Genomic DNA, 24,062 nt, shown 5'->3' on the forward strand with positions numbered 1-24,062 from the left:
CTGAAGGCAAACACTTTGGAGAGCTGGCCAGACAACATGCTGGGCCTGGCTCATTTTATTCTTGATGATCATAGAGCAGAAGTTCACAGGTGACAGGGAAGACCATTATCTGTGTTTTCACCCCCAAATCTCTAATACTAAGGGGAACGTTCTCCAAGAAACAGAACTGTTTGAGTCCAAGTTCACAGAAATAAACACTACCCTTGGGTACTCTGCATCATCACTCTGGAAGAGCTTCTCTGTCTCCACTAACAGCAAAGGAAGCACAGGAAAGACATGGGCCTGTTGGAGGGGGTCCAGAGGAGGGCTACCAAAATGATCAGAGGGATGGAGCACCTCTCCTATGAGGAAAGGCTGACAGAGTTGGGGCTGTTCAGCCTGGAGAAGAGAAGACCAATCACCTATTACAGTCAGTGGAGGTCTAGCCGATGCAGTCAATCTAGGGGACTATTCAGCTGACCAGCAAGTCAGCATCTACTTTACAGTGAGACAAACAGCTCTTCAGGCTCTTTGTTCATGTATTGACTCAATCTGCATCATCTGTGATGGAAATTTAGACACTTAGCACATTTGCAGACATACAAATTTAGATGTCTTCATTTGGAGGTGAAGCCTATCCTGTATCTGAATCACAGAATCACGGAATCACAGAAGAGTAGGGGTTGGAAGGGACCTCTGTGGGTCAAACAGCTCAGACACTGGGTACAGGAAAGCTACGAACTGGTAACACTCCGCAATAACAGCAATGTGTAACACGACAAGCACTGACTAAACTAATTCCTGTTAATGCTTATAAAGCACAACATAAAAGACAAGGCAATGCATTTCTAAAGGCCAACTACCTTGTCATTAACTACTGAGAACTTCAAAAAGACACCTTTTGTCACACAGATCAAAACTAGATACAAGCTCTGTGGATACATTTGGACAAAATGTTCCAGGTATAAGCAGTAAGAAATGACAAGGAGGCTGTAGGACTCACCATGGAACCTAGGGATCTGTCGATGTTTTTATCAGCAGTCACAGACATATAGCAGTAATGAAGTAATGGTTTAATAGGTGCTATAGGCAGAATGGCTTTGGCATCTTCACGCATGGGGCGATGCCCCAAGAAAGTTTACAGATACGGCAATAGGTAAGCAAAGATGAAAAACAGCCCTCACAGAGGAAAGGAACATGCTGTAAAGACAGATTTGCTAATTTCTCCAAAATTTGAATGCTTTATTTATATATGCGGCCCAATAATATGAGTAAATCAAAACGAATAAAATACTGTTCTGTGGACCACTGCCAAAACAAGTTTATTTATAAAAGGAGGGATTAAAGCAGGGGCCAATGTGATGACAGTGGTACATTTATCTCAGTCTTTGATGGCTGAACACTAATGCCAGAACTACAAGTGGTACGTAGGAGGACTTGGAAGATTTAGTTGACAATCAACATTTTGACTTAATTGGCAAAATGGAGATCTGATAATTCATATGAATGACAGTAATTTAAAAGACTGAAGCTTGTTGGGGAAAAAAAGGAAGAAGAAAAGACAACAGAATAAAAAAAACGTGTTTCAAGTAGGCTTACTTTCATAAACGCAGAATTTTTTGGGAGAATCCACAAGAACATGATGCTAGTGAAAAAGGAGTTAAAGAAACCTCACAGATCTTTAAATAAACACTGACCACACGGAGTGCAAAGCCTCCTGCAAAGGAATAATGGGGACTGTACAATGAGACCACATTGTCTTAGTTAGGACCTCACTGCTGATCTCACAGCATGCAGGGAACGGAAACGAGGTCAACTTACTAAGCAAGAATACCACAGCAGAACATGGTATAATGGGCCAAAATTAGACACAGTTGGTAAGGGACACATCAAACTCCGGAAGAAATAATTCTGTAAGTACATTAGGAGCAAGAATATGATGAAAGAAGAAGTTAGTCCACTGTGCAACATGGGAAAAACTAGAGGGATATGGAGACAAAGCTAATGTTCCTATTGCCTTTTTTGCATCCATCTTCACCACAAGTCTACTGCATTGAGGTGTTTAATACAATTAATACCAGCAACAAAAGGCAAAAATGTAAGATCTCATCCTTGAATAAGCATGGAGCTGAATAAATATTATTTAAATGCATTCGTGTCATCTGGGCTATGAATCTATTTCAGGACTGTTAAAAGACAGATTTCAGAGCAGTGAAGAGGAAAAATTATACATGCCAGCTATACATATACAGCACATATGTATCACCTGTATCTAAAAAAGGGGATAAGCACAGCTAAGGACTTCTAGACCAAGGCAGCTTTGGAAGAACTCTGTGGCCTACTCACAGACAACTGATTCTTTTTTGAGATGCCCTAGGGCGTCCGAAGATATTCATATGGACACATCCTGGGCAGACACAGCCCAGAACCCGTAGGGAACCCATAACCTTCTGAAGGAGAAGCTGGGTACTAGACTACATACCGCAGCACATCTCAGTTGACACAAGAATCCTACGTTTAATATCTTACTCCCCCTGTCTTCAAGCTGTGGAGAATACGTGCAATGATTAAAGCACAAGATATCACACTATACATAACTGCCTGGAAGTTAACAAGGAGTTGAGCAACAGCCAACACAGATTTGTCAAGAATAGGTCACGTCAAGTCAGTCTACTTTCTTTCTGACAGCATAAAAGGCCTTGTGCTAGAAGAGAAACAGCACAGCTTTTATACATTGATTTTAACAATGCTGTGTCACATGACATTTTCTTAAGCAAAGCTAGGATATATAAATTGTAATTAGGTGGCCACAGAACTACTCAAAATTCTACTTCGGGAACTATTGTTTATTTATTACCATCTGGGAGGCTGTATTTCAGGGATATGATAAAAAAAGAAAGGAGAGAGAGGGACTGAGTACACTGAAATCTACAACTGGAATTCAGAATTCTCTTGATGGATTTGAGAATTCTTTTGGAAACAATAGGGATAAGTAGGGCATTGCAATAGTGGCAAAAGCAAAGTTTCAGACTCTGGTAGCAAACGTAACTAGAGAAATACAAAATGAAGAAACTAAGTGGCTAGGCAATGTTTCTGTAGAAAAGTATTTGCAGCTTATAAGCACATGGGCTGATCACAAACTGAGTATAAATCAACCCTGCTATAAAATTGCAAAGACGGTGAGCACAACGCTGGAAGTTATAAATTGCAGTACTGTGTAAAAACACAGAAATCAGTTCTACTCTCCTTGGTGTTACTTATCACTTGAGCTGGAGGTGGGGAATGGGTTACTGCCTTCATGTTTGATGGCTATTGCAAAATGAACATAGTAAACTCCATGGTCTCCACACAGATGCCAAACTGAACAAAGAATAATAGAATTGAAGCGAGAGAGACTTAGAGTAGACACTGAGGAGGAAACTTTCTAACACTGAAAACAATGAAGCACTAGACTTACTCAGACATATTCAGAGAGGCTGTGAATTCTCCATCACAGAACAGGCAAAAAAATCCTTTTAGACAATAACTATCAAGAAAAACAGACATTTTTGATTCTGCATTAGTGTAGAGAAGACGAGATAAACTGTCCTCTCTGCATATTTTCTGTGTCAAGATATAAAAGATGCTGAAGAAGTTTAAAAATAAATTAGTAACAGAGTTTTTCACAGTTTACAAAGCTAAAGGACGGTATATCAAATTGTCCTCTACTACTTCATCATTGAAAAGGAAACTAAAAGCCCTCTGGAACGCATTTCTCTGACCAACTGCTAACCTCCTTTTTTGAAAGAAAGGTGCTTAAGCCAGTCCTTGCACACTGTATTCTGGCTCTGCTTGTATTGAGGACACACTCCTTGTGTTTGGAGCCATCTCTCTCAAACACAAACCCATCGTATCAGCCACCACAGTTATGCTTCACGATGGCTGGAAGGAGCCCTACTCACTCATCAAGAACTCCTAAGTTCGATTCTTTCTGAGGCTGTGTGGCATCCCTGTAGAACAGACTTCTCATTAAGCCCAAGATCCAAAAATTGTCATTGGGAAACACAGAATGGCTGCAGAGAGTAGCATTATAAAGCCATATGCTCTGTCCATACCAATGTTTTCTAGAAAAAAATGTTACCATCGCAAAATGGACAAGGCACTAAAAAGGGGAACAGACTTTATTATATGTGCTCTTGTCAGTCTCTGAACTGTTTAATTTCTGACTGACACATTCTGCAGAAACTCTAACAAGATCTGCTTGCACTTATAGAAGCCTAAATTCTATATAACAACGCAAACCAATGATTATCCTGTTCATTACTTTGGCTAATGATCCAGGAACTAGTTATGTTAAGGAGTTCTCCACAGCTAGAGCCCTCCTTGTCAAGTAATAGTTGGCAATTATAAAACTTAACTTTTAGCCATCTGAAAAATACTTTTAAGTGAACTTGAATGTATTTCTAGTATGAAAATCATTGAGGAAGTTTCTCCATTTCCTACAGAATACTGCTGACTGTTCAAGTATGCCATTACCTAACTAAAAGTCATTTTTCCACTTACACAACTACTATCCAAAGAGACTGTGATAAATGGGACCAAACTAAAAGGATGCTCTAACAGTTGGCAAGTCTGTAACAGAGAATGAGTGTGAATGCACTTGGGCGAGAAAAGGAAAAGCAGCTGTAGTTGGTACAAAAAAATCTGTAAGTTCTGTTAAAAAATAGCTCCATTTCAGAGGATAGTGTTTCTGTTAACCCAATGTTAAGCAAAGATACATTTTTCAGCAGTCAGTAATATGTGAGTGGCACCATATGGTAACAATATCAGATAAAATCACAGGTGATTGATAATTGCAAGAAACGGATCATGTAGATAAAGCTTGTGAAAGATCATGTACTAGGCAATTACTATGAAAGCTGTCAAACACAAGATTTCTATTTCTATTTAGCTTTGCTGTCATAAGACTGAAAAAGGAGATTTTTATTTTCCATAAATATTTCAGTCCATTTGATATAACTGTGGCTACTACTCATATATATGCATCTACCGTCTTCTATTTATATCAGTCAAACTCTGCCAGCAATCAATGCTAACTTTTAGTATGCAAAATACTTCCACAGGTTAGTTGTTTATTGTATGAAATACAGCACTTGATTGTTATTAAAGCTGTCATTCTTCATGTTTTGGTTCTGGTAGATTAAAAAGCCCATCATATCCAGTAATTTTTCTTTGCATTTTTTTTATTATGGCTTATGTAAATTTTGGTGCCCTTCTCTGGGTTCTATCAACAGCTTTTGAAGCGAACTGGTCACGCTTAATATTCAAGATGATGACTTAATACTATTTATTTAATGAAAGGGTGTTATCTTTAGTGCAGCCTCCCTGTTGTTGCTTAAAGGTTGACTGAACAGATGTTTCTGCTGAGCTGTCCATAATCATGACCATATCTTCTTCTCAAATCTGATTTAGAAACTAGCAATGGAATAACCCACATCATTACTCCCAGTGCAAAACGGTGTACGCTTTCCTACACTGAAGTCCCACTGCCACCATTAAGCTTCAATGTCTGGCTTAGACTGCCTTACTATATAATTCCTCAGCACTGGATTACCTCTGAACTTTTGGGTAAACCTCACGATAAGGGAAATGGCCACAAAAACGCAGAGCTCAGAAGTCCACAGGAAGTACCCGTAGGTACGACAGATAATCCTTCTTTCCCTCAGAATTGGCAGGGAAGCAGAATTTGGAGATCCAGAAAAAAGAACTATATGGGGGTAAACCAGTGGCACCACCAGGCCCTGAAAAAAGTTGTGTGAGGGGCCCCCACAGGAAAGTTGAGAACAGAAAAACAAAACCATCTTGAACGTAAGCTGCCACACAAGGAAGAGCAAAATAAAAGCACTGGACTTCAACAAATTATTAGATTAGTAGCTGCACAAGGTTGATTCAAGAAATTAAGAATTCTGTAAATTCTTTACACAAATGATGCTACGGCAGAGTACACCTGTGCAAATTACATCAGCGTAGGGAAAAAAAAAAAGAGAGAGACGGAAACCTATCAGCTTGAAGAACAAGCTTTTCATTAATCTCCAAGACGAGAAAGAACCGTACTGAAAGTACTAAGCTGGCTGTGTTATTAAACTATGATAATACACTTCAGCTGCGGATAAAAATCAGAGGCCAGGCAAAAAACCAAGACACACTAACAAAGGAAAACAACACTAACAAATAATCTTAAATCACATTAAAGAGCTGGCCCATTACTGAACAGCTAACTTGCTGTGTTTGTACTTCTCCAAGTTTTCACACATACAGAAAGTAGATATCAAATCCTGGAAAAAAAATGGAAAATAATGTAGCAAAGAACCCAGAAGATAACAAAGAAACGAGCACCAACCAGTATGGAGCTCTCAAGAAAAAATCGTATCATGAATCTAAATGCTTTCACTGATAGGTCTGAGGAAAAAGCAGTAGACATCCCCTACAGAATCATACATAGAATCATGTGGGTTGTCCATGACCTCCAGAGGTCATGCAGTTTTCAAAGCCATTCCACTTAAAGCCGCTTATTTAGGGCCTTGCACACTTGAGTTCAGAGTATCTCCAAGAAGAGACCTTCCACAGCCTCTCTGGACAACCTCTTCCAGTGCTGAATCACTCTTGCTGTGAAAATATTTTTCCTGATAATCAAATTAGAATTTCCCAGGTTTCACCTTGTTTCCATTGCCTCTAATACTACCACTGTGTGCCTCCAAGCAGGGCTCTGTCTTCTCTACAACCTCCCATTAGCTAGCTGTGAAGTGCCATGAGATCCCCTCGCAGCCTCCTCTTCTCCTGTGTGAACAAATTCACCTCTCCTGTGCTAAAGCCCCTTAACCATCTTGGTAGCCCTCCACTGGACTTGCTTCAGTATGTCACTGTCTTTCTTGAAAGAAAGGTTATCAGTGATCACTTCTCTTGACCTACTGGCTGTGCTCTGCTCATTCAGCCCAGCATACTGCCAGCCTCCTTTACTGCCAGGGTGCAATGCTGGCTCTTTCTTAACTTTGTGCATACAAAGATCCAGGGTTCTTTTGGCCTTTTTTGAAGATGGGTGCAATATTTACTTTTTTGAGTCATTGGGGACCTTCCCTGATGTCCAGCACCTTTCAAAGATGATAGAGGGTGTCCTTGCAAAGACTTTACCCAGCTCTTTCAGCACCCTTGGACGCAGTCTGTTGTGTCCTATGGATTTTTATGGGTCAAGTCCTTGCAATGAATCTTGACTTGGTCCTTACCTACATCTGGCAGTTCTCCTCTTTGAACGCTTTTACAAAGCTCAGAGGCCTGAGTGATCTTGCTGGTGAAAATGGAGGCAAAGAAGGCATTATGTCAGCTGTATATGTGTTCACAGTCTTTAAATCACACACCCCATCGCGCAACAGTCCCAAATTTTCTTTGTTCACTCTACTACGACTTACTCTTTGCTCCCCTCAGGATTTTGAACTCCACCTCACAGTCACTACTGCTATGGCTAGCGTGGCCATTTATTATTACTATTATTACACCCCCAACCAGCTATTCTATGCTATTGAACATCAGATCCACCTGTGCATCACCCCCAGTTGCCCACTCTATCACCAGAGTCAAGAAGTATCCCTGGCACTCTCCAGAATCTCCCGTCTGCATTACATTGTGTTGCCCTTCTTGCGAACAGGGAGGCTGAAGTCCCCACAGGAACCAGGTCTGTTACACAGACTTCCTCAAGTTATTTAAAGAAGAGTTTACCCACTTCCTCACTCTATCAAAAAACAGTTGTGGTTAGAAGGGACCGCTGGAGATGGTCATCTTGTCCAAGCCCCCTGCTCAAGCAGTCACACAGAGCCAGATGCCCAAGACCATGTCCAGATGGCTTTTGAATATCTCCAAGGATGGAGAATCCACAACCTCCATAGGCAACCTGTGCCCTCACCAAAAGTAGTTTCACCTTACATTCATGTGGAACTCCTGTCTTTTGGTTTGTGCCCACTGCCTCTGGTCCTGTCACACCTGTCAGGTATTTATACACATTGGTAAGACTCCCCCTGATCCTTCTCTTCTCTAGGCTAAATCCCAGCTCTCAAAGGCCTTTCCTCATATGAAAGAAGCTCCAGTCTCTTAATCCTCTCAGTGGCCCTTGACTGTAGTCTCCAGTAGCTCCATCTCTCTCTCCTGAGGAGCCCAAACTGGACAAAACACTCTAGGTGTGGCCTTACCAGTGTGGAGTTAGATCAGGTCGTCTATTAAACTCCCATCCCAGTGACGCCCATGCCACTCTTCTGACCCTGATCCCCAAGATCTGAACCAGACTGTAACCCACCCTATAGAACTCCATACACATATGCTGCTCCCCTTGAGGGCCACCACTCCCCTTGTCTTCTCTGCCTGTCTTTTCTCAAGAGAAGCAAATTTTCATTAATCGTTTTAATATACAGAAAAAATGGAAAGAGAAACATGCAGAGAAAGGCACAGTATAATATCTGAGAGGAGCAAAAAATGGGAGGGGAATGAATAGTAAAGGAGTTGGTAATTACCAAGTTTAATACAAAACATTGATGATTTCAGGTCTTAAGGACACAGATGGTAGGAATGTGGAAGAAGTAATGCAGTTGGAAGCTACAGAACATTTAAAAAAACAGAGAAGGCTTGCCAAAAAAACACAGAGACAAAAGGATAGCAACTGTTTCTTTGCCTGAAGATAACGATAACACTTAGAGGCTCATGTCAAACACAAAAATACATGCACACATTTATACAGAAAACAGTTTCTATGTATTTAAAGCCAACAATGGAAAAGGTTCTGAGTTTAAAACAGGAGTATAAGAAAATTGTTTCTGACAAGATGCAACTATCACTACCTTTTTACTGTTGTGACCACAAAACAGTTATAGTAAAGCTGAGAAGTACATGAATGATAAGGCAGATACATTCAACACAGCGGAATACAGCAGACAGCAATACATGGATCTGACTTAAGAGCTGCTCCCAGAACAACAAACTCTGCCACCCCAACTTCATGTTTTAGGTAGGTGACACGGAAAGATACCAGCTTATGCTATGTCTCTCGCAGCAATGCTGATGTAATACAACTTGAGTGCTAACGTTCACTCTGTATAATTTCTCTTCCATGGGTCTCACCTTAAAGCAGAGTATAACCTGACCCAGAATACAGCTAAATTTTATTTAGTCCTGATTATGAAGTTATCAGTCCTTATAAGGAAAACTGTTGTCATTCTCAATTGATCATCGATATAACATAAACAGTTTGTCCTCAAATACAAAATGAAGTGACAGATTCTGAAGACAGATGGTGAAAGTAATTCTAACTATTACTTCAGTCCTTTAAAAAATAACCAGCCTAAACTTAGAAGTAAAATATCAAAGGATGAAAAAGAAAGTATCTACTACTATAGGAATAATTGCTTAAGACAAGAGGAGAAAAGGAAGAAGAGTTTTTTAAAGAAAGAAACAAAGACCTTTTCCATCTTCACTGAAGTGGGAAATATGCCGAGTAAGACTGAAGAATTGCAAACATATGTTTTCAAAATGAAATGTGACTTGTTAATTTAGACCTTGTCTAAATCAAGAAGACAAGTGGGATAGCTATATTCCTTCCAATACACTGTAGTGTCAAAAAAGACAATAGAATCCAATCCGGTTGAGCTCAGATGCAAGAAATTAAATGAAGAATTTAAGAAGAATAATAAATCTGGCAAAATGAAAAGATAAAGCATATTTTAAAATGAAGCAAAAAACAAGTAAAATATAATGAAAACCAGAATATGCAGCAAACAGTACCTTTTAACTGCATTCAAAGTATAGAAATTACAATTAAAACCTGTTTTTTGATTACATCCATCATACAAGTACCAATCCCAAGCATGTCAGAACATGCAACTAACGTCAAGTATTTATAAAGGTACTAGAAGAGGCACATAAGCCTGGAAAAAAAAAGGTAAACTAGAAAAACATACATAGATTGTGATCAAGGCAAGCATGTACGAAACTTGTTTAAAAAAAGATGCTTGGAGACTCTGAGAAAGTAGAACATTATTAAATTATCCAACAATGCTCATATGTTGTGGAATGCGCAGAAAAAGAGCTGCAAACAGCCAGGGTCTATTCATCTAGCTTTGGGTAAAAATAAAAGACACATGCCTTTGACTCCGATAAGCAGAAGGTGATGGGATGTTACACATAAACATATAAAATTAGTCAGCTATTTTTGACGAGTGTCATAAATGAAAACCTTGCATCTAATGCCTTTTCTCTAGGCAATAGAAAACATTGCCTTCCTATGCAAAAATATGGCTGTATGTCCTTAGCACAAGAGGGAACAAGCTAAAGGAAATTTGAGTTTAAATAATTCAAAGACAAAGAATAGCAATGTTCTGAAATAATGAGGGAAAACTCCCCTCAACTTCTTTTTCCCTTGTTTATTTAACCAAAACAAATATACTGAAAAGAAGGTGGGGTGAGAGAGGGGGAGAAAGGGAGAAGAAAGAGAGGAGACGGGGGAGAGAGAGAGGAAGAGTGAGAGAAAGAAAGGATGAAGAGAGGGAGAGAGATTGCATCAGAAGCATGGATGGATCACTTCTGCTTGCCCTTCTTTTCACTGCACCTGAAGCCAACATCCTCTTTCAAGTCCTTGGCTTTCTTCAGATTCAGAACTGTAAAGATGTTCTGTTCTTTTAATTCCAGTGCAGCCCTACAATGGCAACACTGGATGCACTGCAGACCACCTCATATCACTTCATTGTTAGCACTTTGCAAGAAGGACAGTTGAAACACTACACACTGCAGCAGTGGAAATGCACCCTTAATAACCACATAGTTTGAAGCATGCCAGTCCCTTGTGTCCGTATATGTTACCATTTATGTCCACATATGTGTTATACTCTCATAACACAGCTCCTAGCACAAACTCTTATAAAAAGGCACTTGTGCAAGTACTTTCCCACTGCAAAGGAGGTGTTTTATAAATTCTTTTCTGTTTTTAAAGTACTAATAATTCTGTCAAATGTAGACAGAACTGGTATTGCATACAAGGTCCTGGTTTTTTTTAAGTACTAACAGCTGGGAACTGTACTTCATAAAATTTGTTTGAGGGCAGGAGATGGGAACAAAAGCTTCATTAGCTTGCACCAGGAGAACAACCATGAGCACGGGAGCCCTCACAGACCAGAAGAACTTTTGGAAAAAGACGCTGCAGAGACAGTTGTGGCTCTTGTATTTTCAGCTTTCAGCGGGCACAGCACCACGGCTGTGTCCTACCAGATGTTCTGAGTTGAACCTTGCTACAGACAAAAGCAATTGCAATAATTCTGCTAACACCTCTGCAAAACCTGTTCGTAACGGTGAGACATGCTTCAAGTGTGACAAAAGCTTGCAGCCAGGGCTTTAGAAATGAAACAAGAACTTCCACAACATGAATGTGGCATGGTGGAAAACACTGATTCACACTTCTGAAATACAGTGACCAAGCCTGCAGAAATACAAGAATGTGACAATCAAAAATGTAAAGCTTCCTATTCACATATGTAGAAGTACCAATATTGAGGAGGACCTCTAAGGATTATTGCAAACAAGCAAACAAGAATTCTATTACCACATCTATCAGAGTGGCCAGATTGCTATGCAATTGCCATGAGCCTTACTGGACTGCACTATGAAAGCCAAAAGAGTATTCCTGTAGCTAAAGCCAACAGGGATTTTGAAGCAAAAGCCTTCAGCCTTCAAGTCTCATAAAGTGAAACTGATGTTTGTTGTTAATACATCACTGTGAAATGTGCAGATACACCATGCATACAGCTGCATTTGGTAAAAAAAGTATTAACTTGCAGCACAAGGACAGCGGGGCCAGCCGGGGGTAGTAATCTCTCTGAACACCCCCGGCTGGCTGAACTTAGGAATCAGAGCCCCAGAATCTTGTTGAAAAGGCAGCTTAAATGCTTTGGAATTTCTTCATCCATGTACTCTATACGATATAAAAAGGTAAGACATATTAAAACTATCCTAATAAAGCTGTACAACTAAAGCACATTGCAACAATGCCATGCTATCCACATTAACCAATAAAACCCAAGAAAAAATGTCAGTTACAGGCAGAAACGTGACACAAAATGACCTTCAATTACTAAACACACAGGGGTGCCAATTTAACAGCTTTTTAAATATGCTTAGGTGCAGAAGACATATGTTACATTTATCCTTCTCTTGAAAATGTTCTCCTGTGAACTAAGTGCTTTTGTCATAACCCTAAAACTACTTCAGTGTAAAACTCGAACATTTACAGGAACATAATAATAAATATTTGAAAGGTACTGATGATAGAGAATTGAAAAGGACAGCTAAAATACAGCAGTATTAGGATAAAACGCAGCTAAGTAAGATAAGGTAACCATTTAGTTATTACTACACAGTAATTCTATGGAGAGAAATGTAAAACAAACCTGGGAGCAAATAATACACACAGGACTAATTTCTGGAGTTTGATGTCATATAAAGAAAATGCTGGAAAAGTCCAACGGCAAATGTAATCCTCAAGCACTGCTGAAGTTAAGAAGGCAAACCGGAAGATGGTTACACCGCTACAAGGAAGGAACTGGGAAAACAAAGCTTCGCTTACTCTCTTTTAATATAAAACTAATATACAGTAATATCTATACTAAATAGTACTTACTTTATTCTTTTGATTACAAAGAATTAAATAAATACTAAGTGAATGGAAGATATCAGACCTCCCTCTTTGTCTTTTACAAACCTAAGAATTTTGTGTATAATTCATTACCCGCTCTCCACTGCAGAATTCAAACTGATGTGCTTAGCAGCAGGAGTAATTTGTGCACATCAGAAGCAAGTTACCTTTTGCTGTCATTGCTCAGATGGTAGGAGCAGATATTAAGCTAATTCATACTACATGAAAGCAAACAGGTTTTGAAAAGAAATTCTGTAGATAACCTCCCAAAAATTACTTCTAACTATTTTAAACAGAACTGAGTAAATCACTGACTGACATCAACCTGTGCCTTTTTGCAATGCAAGGTGAGACTGAATCTTTGCAACGGGATATAATCAACTTGGACGTGCCAGCATCAAGCTGGCCAAGACAGAAACAAAGAACCTGCACTGACCTTAAATGACAGGATGCTATAATGTTATCACATAACAAGAATACTGGCACTGACCCAAGAGACAGTTCTTATTTTGGAATTCATTGATTTAGAAATTAAAAGAAAGAAATTAAGTTGGGTTTTGACCCATGTTAGAATAGATCGCTAAATTTCTTTCATAACACGAATACGGTAAGACAAGATACAATTTTGACTAGGATATCTTTTGCTGTTTTAAAAGCTCTTCACGAGGAGGTTTGGTCAGATAAAATGGCACCGCAACCTAACACACAGGTCTGAGGAGGCTTTGAGATCCTTTGTGGCATTTTTGCAGGAGAACATTCCCATCCCATGTGAAAGGGCAGGACAGGCGTAAACCACAAGTGGCTCAGAAGAACCCAGTATTAACAGAAGAGAAAAAACAGGACAAAGAGTTAAATTCTCAAAGATCAGAAAGTTCTGAAGCGTTTGTAGGGTCATTCAGAAGAGAACATCTTGTTTAACTGTCTAAGGATGAGTAAAGTAAGTTCAGCTTTCTGCTAATATTCAGACGAGGCAGCACTTCTCTTCTTGGAAGCTTACTACCTGGGTGTATGTCCCTTCCTTTTGCCCATACCCCAGTGTTGATAGCAGGATTTTGACTCCCCAGTAGCAGCAACAAGGAAAGCTGGTGTAGACAAGCTGCCGTTCCTTTTCAGCAACCTGTCATACAGACCTGTTACTCATCCTTGCACAACATACGTTATTTAATTAATATTTAAAGAGGCACTGATGCAGTATAGCAATATAGATACAGAAAGAAACTTCCTGCTTTGAAAATTAGTATTTGCTGAGAGGTGGTGAGGAAGGTTTCGTTACATGTAATTATCAGTTTGATGTATTAATATTAGAAGCAGGTTATTTCTTTCATGAAAAATCCATTGTTCTTCAGCTGTAGAGTGTTTTAATAACAGCTGAAAAGAAAAAAACTTTGCTGGGATTTCTGACAACTGAAATCTTTTGTGCAAAGACTTTGCTTTCCATACAGTTTCTATACTTTCATGTTTTGTTTATTGCCAGCTCAGTCATCTAGGTCTCTTGGGGGATCACCCAACAGGCTTCTGTGTCAGCTGAGCTTTAAGGTTTTGGAGCTTTTGAATCCAAATAGATTAACAAAGAGTTGAAAATCTGGATGTCCATATTTCAGACATGAGATTCCCAGTATCCAGTGATGCAACATTTTGGAGCAGAGTGGTAAATAGGCAAGTCTGGGTCACGGCTGCTTCTTTTAACAATGTCCACATATTACTTTATTCTGAAGCCGAATGAAAGCAAATAAAATCCTCAATAAAACATATCTACTGTAACTGCTAACTTGCTCCAAGTTCTTTTATAGGCTTTTTGAATACAGAAAAATACACACAGGCTTCATTGCTACTGAAATAAAATTTAAACTAATATACAAGGTGAAATAAATTTCAAGTGTAACTGATGATACAATTTATCTTTTCCTAAGGAAAAAAACATGAACCGACACTTACACTGTGTCAAAAATCTAGCTGGAGTAGGAAAAATGACAGCACCAGTATCAGCAGAGTTTTCTCAGCTTCATAGAATCATAGAACAATTTGGGTTGGAAGGGACCTTTAAAGGTCATCTAGTCCAAGCACCCTGCAATGAGCAGGGACATCCCCAACTAGATCAGGTTGCTCAGAGCCCTGAACTTCTTCCGTTCAGGGACATCTTTCCTAAGGCCCTTTGTTGCGTGGGCTCCCATGGCTCTTGTTCCATAAGAGGCTCCCATGGCTCCCTGACAGCAACCACAAAATTTGAAAACAAAAGAAAAATCAGAAACACATCCCACGAAGCTCCTGACTTGGCCCTGAACTTCTTTTGAACGTATTAGAGTAACCATGGTTGAGAGAGAAGTAATTTATTTATAATAAACACTTGCACTCGAAACCAAGAAAACCTCAACTCTCTTAACTAATGGTTTCTAAAAACGCTTATTCAAACTGACATATGCATGACAAGTTTCAGCTCAGTACGATTTGAGGAGGAGGAGCTATACCGCCCAGAAAAATGGTGTTTATGACAGAAATGACAAAGGATCATTCATCATAGGGTTTTTCTATGTGGAGCAGTAATAAAGCCTAAATAAGACTGCACTTCATTAGTAATTTATTTCACAGATCACTATACATACACAAATAGCATAACTCTATTACATTTTTATAGTGCCATTCATTACAGTGCTTCACATACTATATCCACATGACAACACAGAAATGCAGCTTTCTCAGTGCACGGAGAGGAAACTCCTCACAGCCAGAAGAACAGGAATAGGAATTCTCAGGTGAAACAAGAAAAGAACAATATAAAACAACAAAGCTGAACCCTCAGAGATGGGCAACTAACTCAAAGAATAGTTTTACACCATTTTTGCTTGCCTGATGCCCCATTTGATTTAGACATTAGAAATAACACAGGGAGACTGAATACCCTTGCCTTATCCAGTCAGAGAGACCAACACCAGAGACTCCCACCAGAGCTCCCTGGCTGGAATTCTCTCTCCCTCTCCACTTGATCCTTAAGCACCACACTGGCCTTTTCCACTTGCCACAGGAAGGAAAAGAGTATCAGTTCAATTGCCTTCGTCAATCTGTATCTGGGATGCTACTCTTTAGGCACAGCAAAGGACATATTCTCAGGTATCATGAAAGGGGATACAATTCCTTCTCTACTAAGACCTCCGCAAAGTGAGGATTCAGGGCTATTTCACTCCTCACCAGAAAACAATCCTCAAAACTATCACACTTAGAGGCCATTTTCATTAATCTTCCAAAGATGTATGGAGACTCCTGCCTTCCAAATGCACATTAAAACATGGTATACTGCACAAACCCACACAATACTGTGAGAAGATGACCAACAGAAGGACACCTGTAAATGTCTCATGACAACTGCTTTTTTTTGACTAGTTTGCCCGCAAAGTAATAGTGTCCAGCCATGTAGTGCTAGGCCTTTGAAATAACACCTGCAATGTATGCACTATGCGAACACTTTCTGAAATAAAAATTAAAAAGAAATGCATTACTTTTAACGCATAAGGTATAATTAAATTCAACAAACATTCTCTTGATTTTCTTGCCAAAAACTCTGCTGTAAGAACCCTGATAAGAAGGTAAATGGTTTGTCAGTTAGAGAGCCTCCATTTTTAAAAATAAATTTTAAAGTAAGAAACTTCTAAATAAGGCCACTGTACTTGAAATGGAATTCATGAACACTGGGATCTTTGATGGCTGGAGAAAAAACATCATTTTACCTAGCAGATTTTTTTTTATCTCTTCTAATAAATTAACTAGAAAGAGGGGGAAAAAAAAAAACAACACCTGTCTGGAAAATATTTGCTGGCACGAAATTAAAATCTGTTCTGTGGCAAGGAAAAAGGTTCTCTGAAAATTTGACAATTCTGACTTTGACTGCCTTGTGGGAGCTTGAGAATAAATACATTTACATAGTTTCTCCTAGGGTTCTGGTTTTAATGTTCTTTTTCAAATATTCCATTATCAAAGTGCATGATTTTAGTCCACATCATACAGTATCTCATTTGGTAAGAGGCTGAGTAAACGTAGCTCCACACAATTTTTGTTTCTGTTTTTGTCTCATATTGCACTGTTTCCCCCTGTGTTACTAGGGTAAACACTAACAGTTTAAGAAATGAAACCATGGCATTTAACATACTGATTTAAGATGCAGGTCCTAATCGGTCACTTAAGTGACCTGCATTCTCTAGTTATTACATGAAAAGAGGAATACTGACCATCTGCAAAAAATATAATGCCCTGTTTGGGTAAGTTAATGTGTCTGAATTAAGTACATGAGTATTCCCCCTTGAAATTGGTAAGACTGTTTAAATCCAGAAGTGAGCCAAGTGCGTAAATGAAATTGTTTTGGGCTTTCTTTGCTATTTCAACGGCTAGACATGCTGGGAAGATTTTTTGCTTGCTCTAAGAAGCCTGCAATCTGACCAACAAATGCAGGAAGGACCAAACATTGTAAGAAACAACATGAAACTGAACTTTTATTTCCACCCTGTTACTCCTCAAATCAATCTCCTCAACAGAACTGATTAACAACCCACATGAGTCTACAGCTGTGAGCTCTGAACAAGAAGTTCCTTACACAAGGTGTGAATGAATGGATTCAGTGCACTGGAGCTGAGCAGGTGCATACCTAGGCATGTGTAAAAGGTGAGGAGCAGAGGAAACTAACAGAACTAATATTGACCTGGACATTGCTGGCAGAGTGCCCAGGAAGATCACAGATGAAAAGAGACTCAACCTAAATAAAGTCTTGAAGATGAGAAGTTTATCTTCAACACCACAGGCAGAAAAGCTAATTAACAGATTTCACAAGTTCAGAAGATCTGCTGGCCAGTTTCCTTTTAGACAGAGCAGGGAGCTGCAGAGTTTTCAGAAAGAAAGGAAGCAGGAGCTGGTTGATGCTTAGATAAACTTTACACTCATTCTACATCTAACAGTTTTACCTAAGAAAGTACAGAAATTTTCTTATTATTATATTTTCCTGGAACAATTCCTAGTCAATCAAATCAGCCTATACAAACACACTGTAAAAAAAGCCTCATTAAAGAAAGAAATAATTGCATGATGCTACTTACCTGCCTGTCTACTTCTGGAAGCAAAAGCAGGAGGTATTGTTGAAAATGTTGAGGTAAAGAAGCAAAGGTGTGTTTATTTATTAAAGCCCTCAGGTTAGTGTTCACTAGAATAGATCCTGGTGTTTCTATGTCAATATCCTCAGCTTTGGTCCATTTCAAATGTCCTGGAGTAAATAAACAAGAAATAACTTTAAACATAAATAAAGGAAGCGAGTAAGAACAAATCTTCTTTTTAAATTTTTAGCTTTTATTGTATAATACAGTAAGCTCCAGAGAAATGGTACTCTGAGAAGGGTAACAGTCTTTTCTAGGTGTCTTAACAGCTCTGTTTATATTCCCTGTATTTGTCTCTTGTGCTCTTATGGGATCCATGTTCCAGTCATCATCACAGCTGACATGTCCTTACTTCCATCTCAAGACACCAACTCAGCTGAGCAGAAGCAGAAAATTTTCCTGTCATGTCATCAACATAATTATAAGCATCTATTTCCAAGCAAAAGGCTGCTCGATGAGGCTGATGTGAATCAATCATAGAGTGCTTCTCTTTCACCATGCTCCGCACCTGCAGTGCACTATGGCCTATGTAACCTGTCCCATAGCACCTACTAAAAACTACCTGTGTGAACAGACAGTGATCATACGGATGAGAATCTTTAATGTGTTAAGTTAGTGTCTGAAAGCATGCATTTTTCAGAATTTTCATAAGAACCTATGTTCTAAAATGATCAGCACACAGAAGGCAGCAGCAGGAATTATCAGAGGTTTAGAAAACAGGGTCTGTGAGGAAAAATACAAACCTGGGAATGGGTAAGATAAAGACGCAGCAGAGCAAAGGGGAAATACATAAATGGCTGATGCACAGGCGTAAAGAACAATGTCTTACTGTCCACAGAGGACAGCAAAGGGAACGAGCTTGAACTCTTGTACAGTAAGAAGTATTTCTGTTAAGATACTGAGAAAAGAGAGCTTTCAACTACCAAGGACAAGGAAACATTGGATCAGAACCATCAGGAGGCATTACAGTCTCCATCAGTGGAAATCTTTAAGAATATGTTAGAGAAATACCTGTCAGGAATGACAGGTGTATAACTGATTTTGCCCTATGACTGACAAAGAAATTAGATGATCACTGAAGGTCCCATCTGGTCTCATTCTGCTACTATTTCTAGGATAATATTTAAAAGATACTTTTTAAAGTTCCTTAAGAGCAATTACTGCTACCTGCTTCAGGGTACATACATACTGCTACATTCTTTTTTTCCTCTCAGTCCTAGCATATTATGATACTCAGTATGGAAATGGAAGACGTGGGGAGTCCAGCTTCTAACCCCTCCCAGGAAACTCCTCCAGGTTTTGGTCTGTTGTACTTTCAAATATTTCAAAGATGCTACAAAAGGGGCCTTAATTAAATCATACACAGACTCCTGCAGAATCTCTAAAAAAAGCAATTGAAAAGACTGTTCCACTGCTATGAGCAATAATGGTATTTGGCATTCACATAGGACCTCTCAGCAAGGATTACAACTGACACATTAAGAAGAAAAAATATTTTTTACAAATGGGGGAATTTGGGCATACTGATTATTAGGTACTTCTCAAATATTACAAACTACTTAACAGTAACATTAATAAAAATAATGCAATTATGCTTTAGATTTTTTGGAAGGCCTATAGTGGTCTCCTCTGAAAGGCTATAACATCACCCACAAAACATACAAATGAAAGACACTGCAACAGATTTGTAGATTCTGCAAGCTCCCCCTCAGCCACACACACTTGCAATTTACTTTCACTTTTCAGCAGACAATACTAACTGAGAGACAAGGATTACTTTGCACTCAGCACAAGATAACTTTTTCTAACACGTATTTCCAACATACTGTATTTCAGTACTGCAAAGACTCCATTACAAATAAATGAATGCCCTGTTACAAAGGACAACTGTATGGAAGAAGTGCTCATTTTCCCAAATGCATCACAAGAAACTGTCCTCCTCATCTGTTTCACCCACTCAATACAAATGCAAAAAGAACACAGTCCCCAAGCTAACACAAGTAGTATGATGTATCCAATTTTATATGTGTGTATGTATACTTCTTTCTTTAATCAATTCAGAATACACATCCCCATCTTCTAAGTGACTTCACACTGGAGTAACATTTTCCCCAGCTAATGTTTCACATCCTATGGAAAGACATACATACAGATGATTCAAATTAAAACAAGATATATGACTGCAAAGTCAGTGGCAGATATTTTAACAGTGTAAAAAGCCCAAGCCAGCATCAGAAAGACAAACCAAATTCTGTGTGTGCCTGGGTCACACATTTTCTGATTTAGTTGACCTGCTACCACTTGCAGGCTACTATAGCGTTTTTATCAGCTTGTGGAAGAAATTTGTATATTATTCCTAGGATAACAGGCCAGTAGGTCACTGTGGATGCCCAGTACAGCCATATCTAAAAAAACCCAAAATATGTTCAGAATTCTCTCTCCTGCACCCTTCCTGTGGCTAATTTAGGACCTCTACTGCAGGTCTCAAGATTGTAATGGAATTTAGGGGAGCATCTGTGATTAGTATGGAAAGTAGCTGTTCTGTGGAATCTGACAAGAGCATGCCACTACTGCATAGCTAATCGTAACTCTGAGAGGAGTTTATGACAAAACACAAGCCAATGTTTTTTATATTGTTTTCTACAGAGGAAGACCTTTTGAATCCTTATACAGCTGCTACCAGAGTTTAGGATATCACTGTCCAGATCAGAAACAGAACCTATAAGAGAGAAACTCAAGCTTACAACCTTGGAAAAGAAGAGACTAGTCTCCAACATAGAGAATTAACTATGAAAAGGATGGGGGTACTATGGTTCTACATGAAAGTATAAAAATCAAAATAGCAAAAGGATAGAAATCACATAATTGGCAGAATCAGTTAACTAAAGGAGAAAAAAAATCTTCTTTAATGGGAGTTCAGAAAGTCTATGAAACACAACATGCAGTGAAATTTGGGCAGACCAACAGAGTTTCAGAAAATCAAACAATGTCTTCAACTGAATCATGCACTATATAGGACACTGGACCTGTTCTAAAAGATGCTGAACAACTGTTCCATTAGTATCCCAAGAAATACTATGTCGTAAGACAAACATTTCAGCAGTTACAAGAACAGAAACCCATATACCCTACACAAAGTTCCCTGCATACCAAGTCTGATGTCCCAAAAGGTCAGAGGATTTTTTCTGAAATCCACAAAAAAAATCTAATGAATTCACTCTACATTCGGTGCCATTGGCCAACAGCTGATTAAATATGTGGGGATGGGGAGGAATGTATACATCAAGTCATGTATCTCTGTCTTAAATGTGGAGAAAACTTACAGTAAATAATCTAAAATCGAATGTCTCTTTGCATAGTAAAAGTTGTAATACTGAAAGAGTATTTTTGGTTTTCAATAATACCATTTGATCAACATAGAGAACTAGTTATCCATCTGAGACTGATGAATAATCTGCAGAAAGTTTATACATGAAACCAAAGTACACTTTCACGGGAGGCTGTGATACAGTAAGGCTTGTAGGAAACAGTTCACTATGAACTGACATATTTAACAACCAACCTATGATATTTAGGAAGTAAAGTACCTCCAAGCTATTTCACAGAATTGTTATATATAAAAATAGAACTAGGCTGGATCATTAACAAAGAACAACAATCTTATCACCACAAATACAGACATTAAATAATTTTTAGGATGATTCAGCCACTACAAAAATCTTGTTTGCTAACTTTTCCAATATGGCCACAACGCAAAATACTTCTCTAAATGCTTCAGCAGTCTGCTGAATGCAAAAAGTCCTTTGTAAAGATAAAGAAACAGTTATGTAATTATTCTACATTACTTTAGCCAAGACAAGAGGCTTAGTGAACGCTACATTTTCTGCTCCTTAGGGAACATTTCCAATTATATTTCATGCAGAGCAGGAAAATCTATCACATGGACCTAGTAAGAATTTACTCTTAGCATCTCTTCAGAGAAAATTCTTCATTAATTACAGATCATCTTCCATGAATCTTGCTAAAAAACACAGAAAATAAAACCAGAAACTGTACCACCTCAAGAGATGTAGCTTCAAAGTAATTAAGGATCCAACCGAAGAAACAAAGCAACCAAAGAAAGAGAATCAACCAAAAATTCTATGCCAAGTCTCTACAAGACATGGAATAATGCAAATGAAGAAAGAAGATTCAACTTCTAATAGGGCAGGTATGTAAGCAAATATGCTGTTATCTTTGGGAATAAATGCATATTAGAATGCAAATAAATTTACCAGGAACAAAGAATATTTGCTACACCCCACCCTCACTCCTCCAAAAATGATAATGCAGCAATCAGCAGCTAATTGCTACATGACCTCTATGCCTGCAGTTGCTTAGGTCTGTCAAACTTTAAAAAGAAACTACCGAAAAGCATTCTGGGGGAAAAAAAGTTGCCCATGGATTCTCCAGGTAGCCAGAAAGATAGATGCCTTCTTGAGAAAGGGCCAGCTGCTGAGTTAGAGAAAGAGTCAGAAAAAACAGAAAAACAAAACTCTTAAAGAGAACATAGAGTTTAGAAAAACATCAGTATTACAATTAGAAGTAAGATATTTATTTTAGTCCTACTCACCTAAACCAGATTTTTTTAACCTCTTTAAGTGCTGGCTTGTTTGTTTTCCAGTTGGAGACTTTTGCCCATGTTTCATCTCTTTATCAGAACCATCTGCTTCACCATTTTTAGATTCAGATCCTTAGGAGAAAATAAAAACTCTTAAACATGATACCGATGCACTTGTACCAACAATCCCCCCAGCACCCCACATACTGTAAAACAAAAAAAAAACCTGACATCTACTTGCTGAAAGGCAATGAACATTTCTGGTCCCAACACAATTCCTCATCATCAGAGGAAATGGAAGTAAAAGCTCAATAAATCAATTAAGTGCTGAAAAACTAAAGTTTACTGAACACTGCAGTCAATAGAAATGTTCACTGATCTAATAATAATAATGTTTTTCTATAATGCCCAAGACATGTCTTTAAAAATATTTTAACCTCAAGTTGTGGAGCAGTAAAGCAATCAAAAGGCGAAAAAAGATCACTTCTTTCTGAAGAAATATTTATAGAAGAGATATGCCTGGAAATACAATTGTCAATCTGTGTTAAACATAGACATAGAAATCTCTTAAAATGAAGCAACTTAACCACCAGAACTAAAGGTCAAGGTTATGCTGCAGTGATAAGCATGGTAACAGAAGAAAAGCTAAGAAAAGGATCTGACTATTGCAATGCAGAATTGAGACACAAATTCACATTCACAGAGAAGCTTGCCTTCCCCCCCCCTTCCCTTTTTATGGCATTGAATACCAGCATGTGGTCCTCCATTAGAGTTCCAGAGCCAAACAAAATGTTACTTTGCATTCCTTTAAAGCTGCTGCTATTACCTATTGTCATTTAACTGTGTGCCTTCAGCTCTTTATTAAAGAAAAATCTCCACCCTTGCGACACCAGATTTGATAAGGAAATAAAGACGTTAAACAAAGCCACCAAGTGGAAATATTTCAGCAGTTCCAAATTCTGTATGTTACACAGCTGACTCAGAGCAAGGCTCTGTGACTAGAGCTGATCTTGCAAACGGTCCTTTAGCTATTTACCTGAAGGTGAATCCGACTGCTCATCAGACACCTTTAATGGTGTCAAAACAACACGAGGAACAGTCTTGTTTACCATCATTGAGACTCCATTTCTTCTTTTCTGCTGTTGTCTTAAAGCCTACAAAAACGATAACAAAACAGAAAAATGTAACAAAAAATAATGCTTGCAAGTGAATTACATGAGACATTTCTCTACCATTAAACTGAATCTCTTAAAATAAGCATAATTTACATAGCTACTGCCTTGCCAGACTTCACGCTCGTCCCCTTTATGTCATCTTCCCTTAAAATACAAAATCACACTTTTGGTTATAAGCAGAAAGAAGATGCACCTTAGATCACTTTCCAATGCAGTTTTGACAACAAAGAAGCACTTAACTGTTTGCTCTACCTTAACAGCAACCCATGATAACCCATGGAATGTGAAACAAAGACTTCCAAGTAAAAAAAATGTAAAATAAATGTTTCAAAACCAGAATAAAAATATATATGTCTGCACATCTCTCGCAGGTGCATCCTCTCCAGTATACTGTTCAGTCAATCAAGTTAACACAGAGTGTCATCAGTATGTACAGCATGTAAGGACTACAGTATTGATGCACTCACTCAGCCGTGAGTAGT

The 24,062-nt window shown here is 38.6% G+C and overlaps 1 protein-coding gene across 4 annotated transcripts in view; it reads right to left on the reverse strand.

Moving 5' to 3' along the window:
• The window catches only part of ASXL3 (ASXL transcriptional regulator 3), a 126,866-nt gene that overhangs the window by 24,722 nt on the left and 78,082 nt on the right, over positions 1-24,062 (reverse strand). For 3 of the 4 annotated variants that reach the window (XM_075416231.1, XM_009934244.2, XM_075416228.1), the window contains 3 exons: positions 23,442-23,559; positions 22,418-22,537; positions 17,752-17,915 (listed from right to left, as the gene is read on the reverse strand). In XM_075416231.1, the coding sequence (XP_075272346.1) occupies positions 17,752-17,915; positions 22,418-22,537; positions 23,442-23,559 (402 nt within the window). Of the gene's footprint in view, positions 1-17,751; positions 17,916-22,417; positions 22,538-23,441; positions 23,560-24,062 lie in introns of those variants that run through there. The other variant, XM_075416229.1, reaches the window with a different exon arrangement.

This window comes from Opisthocomus hoazin, chromosome 3 (genome assembly GCF_030867145.1).
Source record: "Opisthocomus hoazin isolate bOpiHoa1 chromosome 3, bOpiHoa1.hap1, whole genome shotgun sequence".
In the NCBI taxonomy this organism is placed as follows: Eukaryota; Metazoa; Chordata; class Aves; order Opisthocomiformes; family Opisthocomidae; genus Opisthocomus; species Opisthocomus hoazin.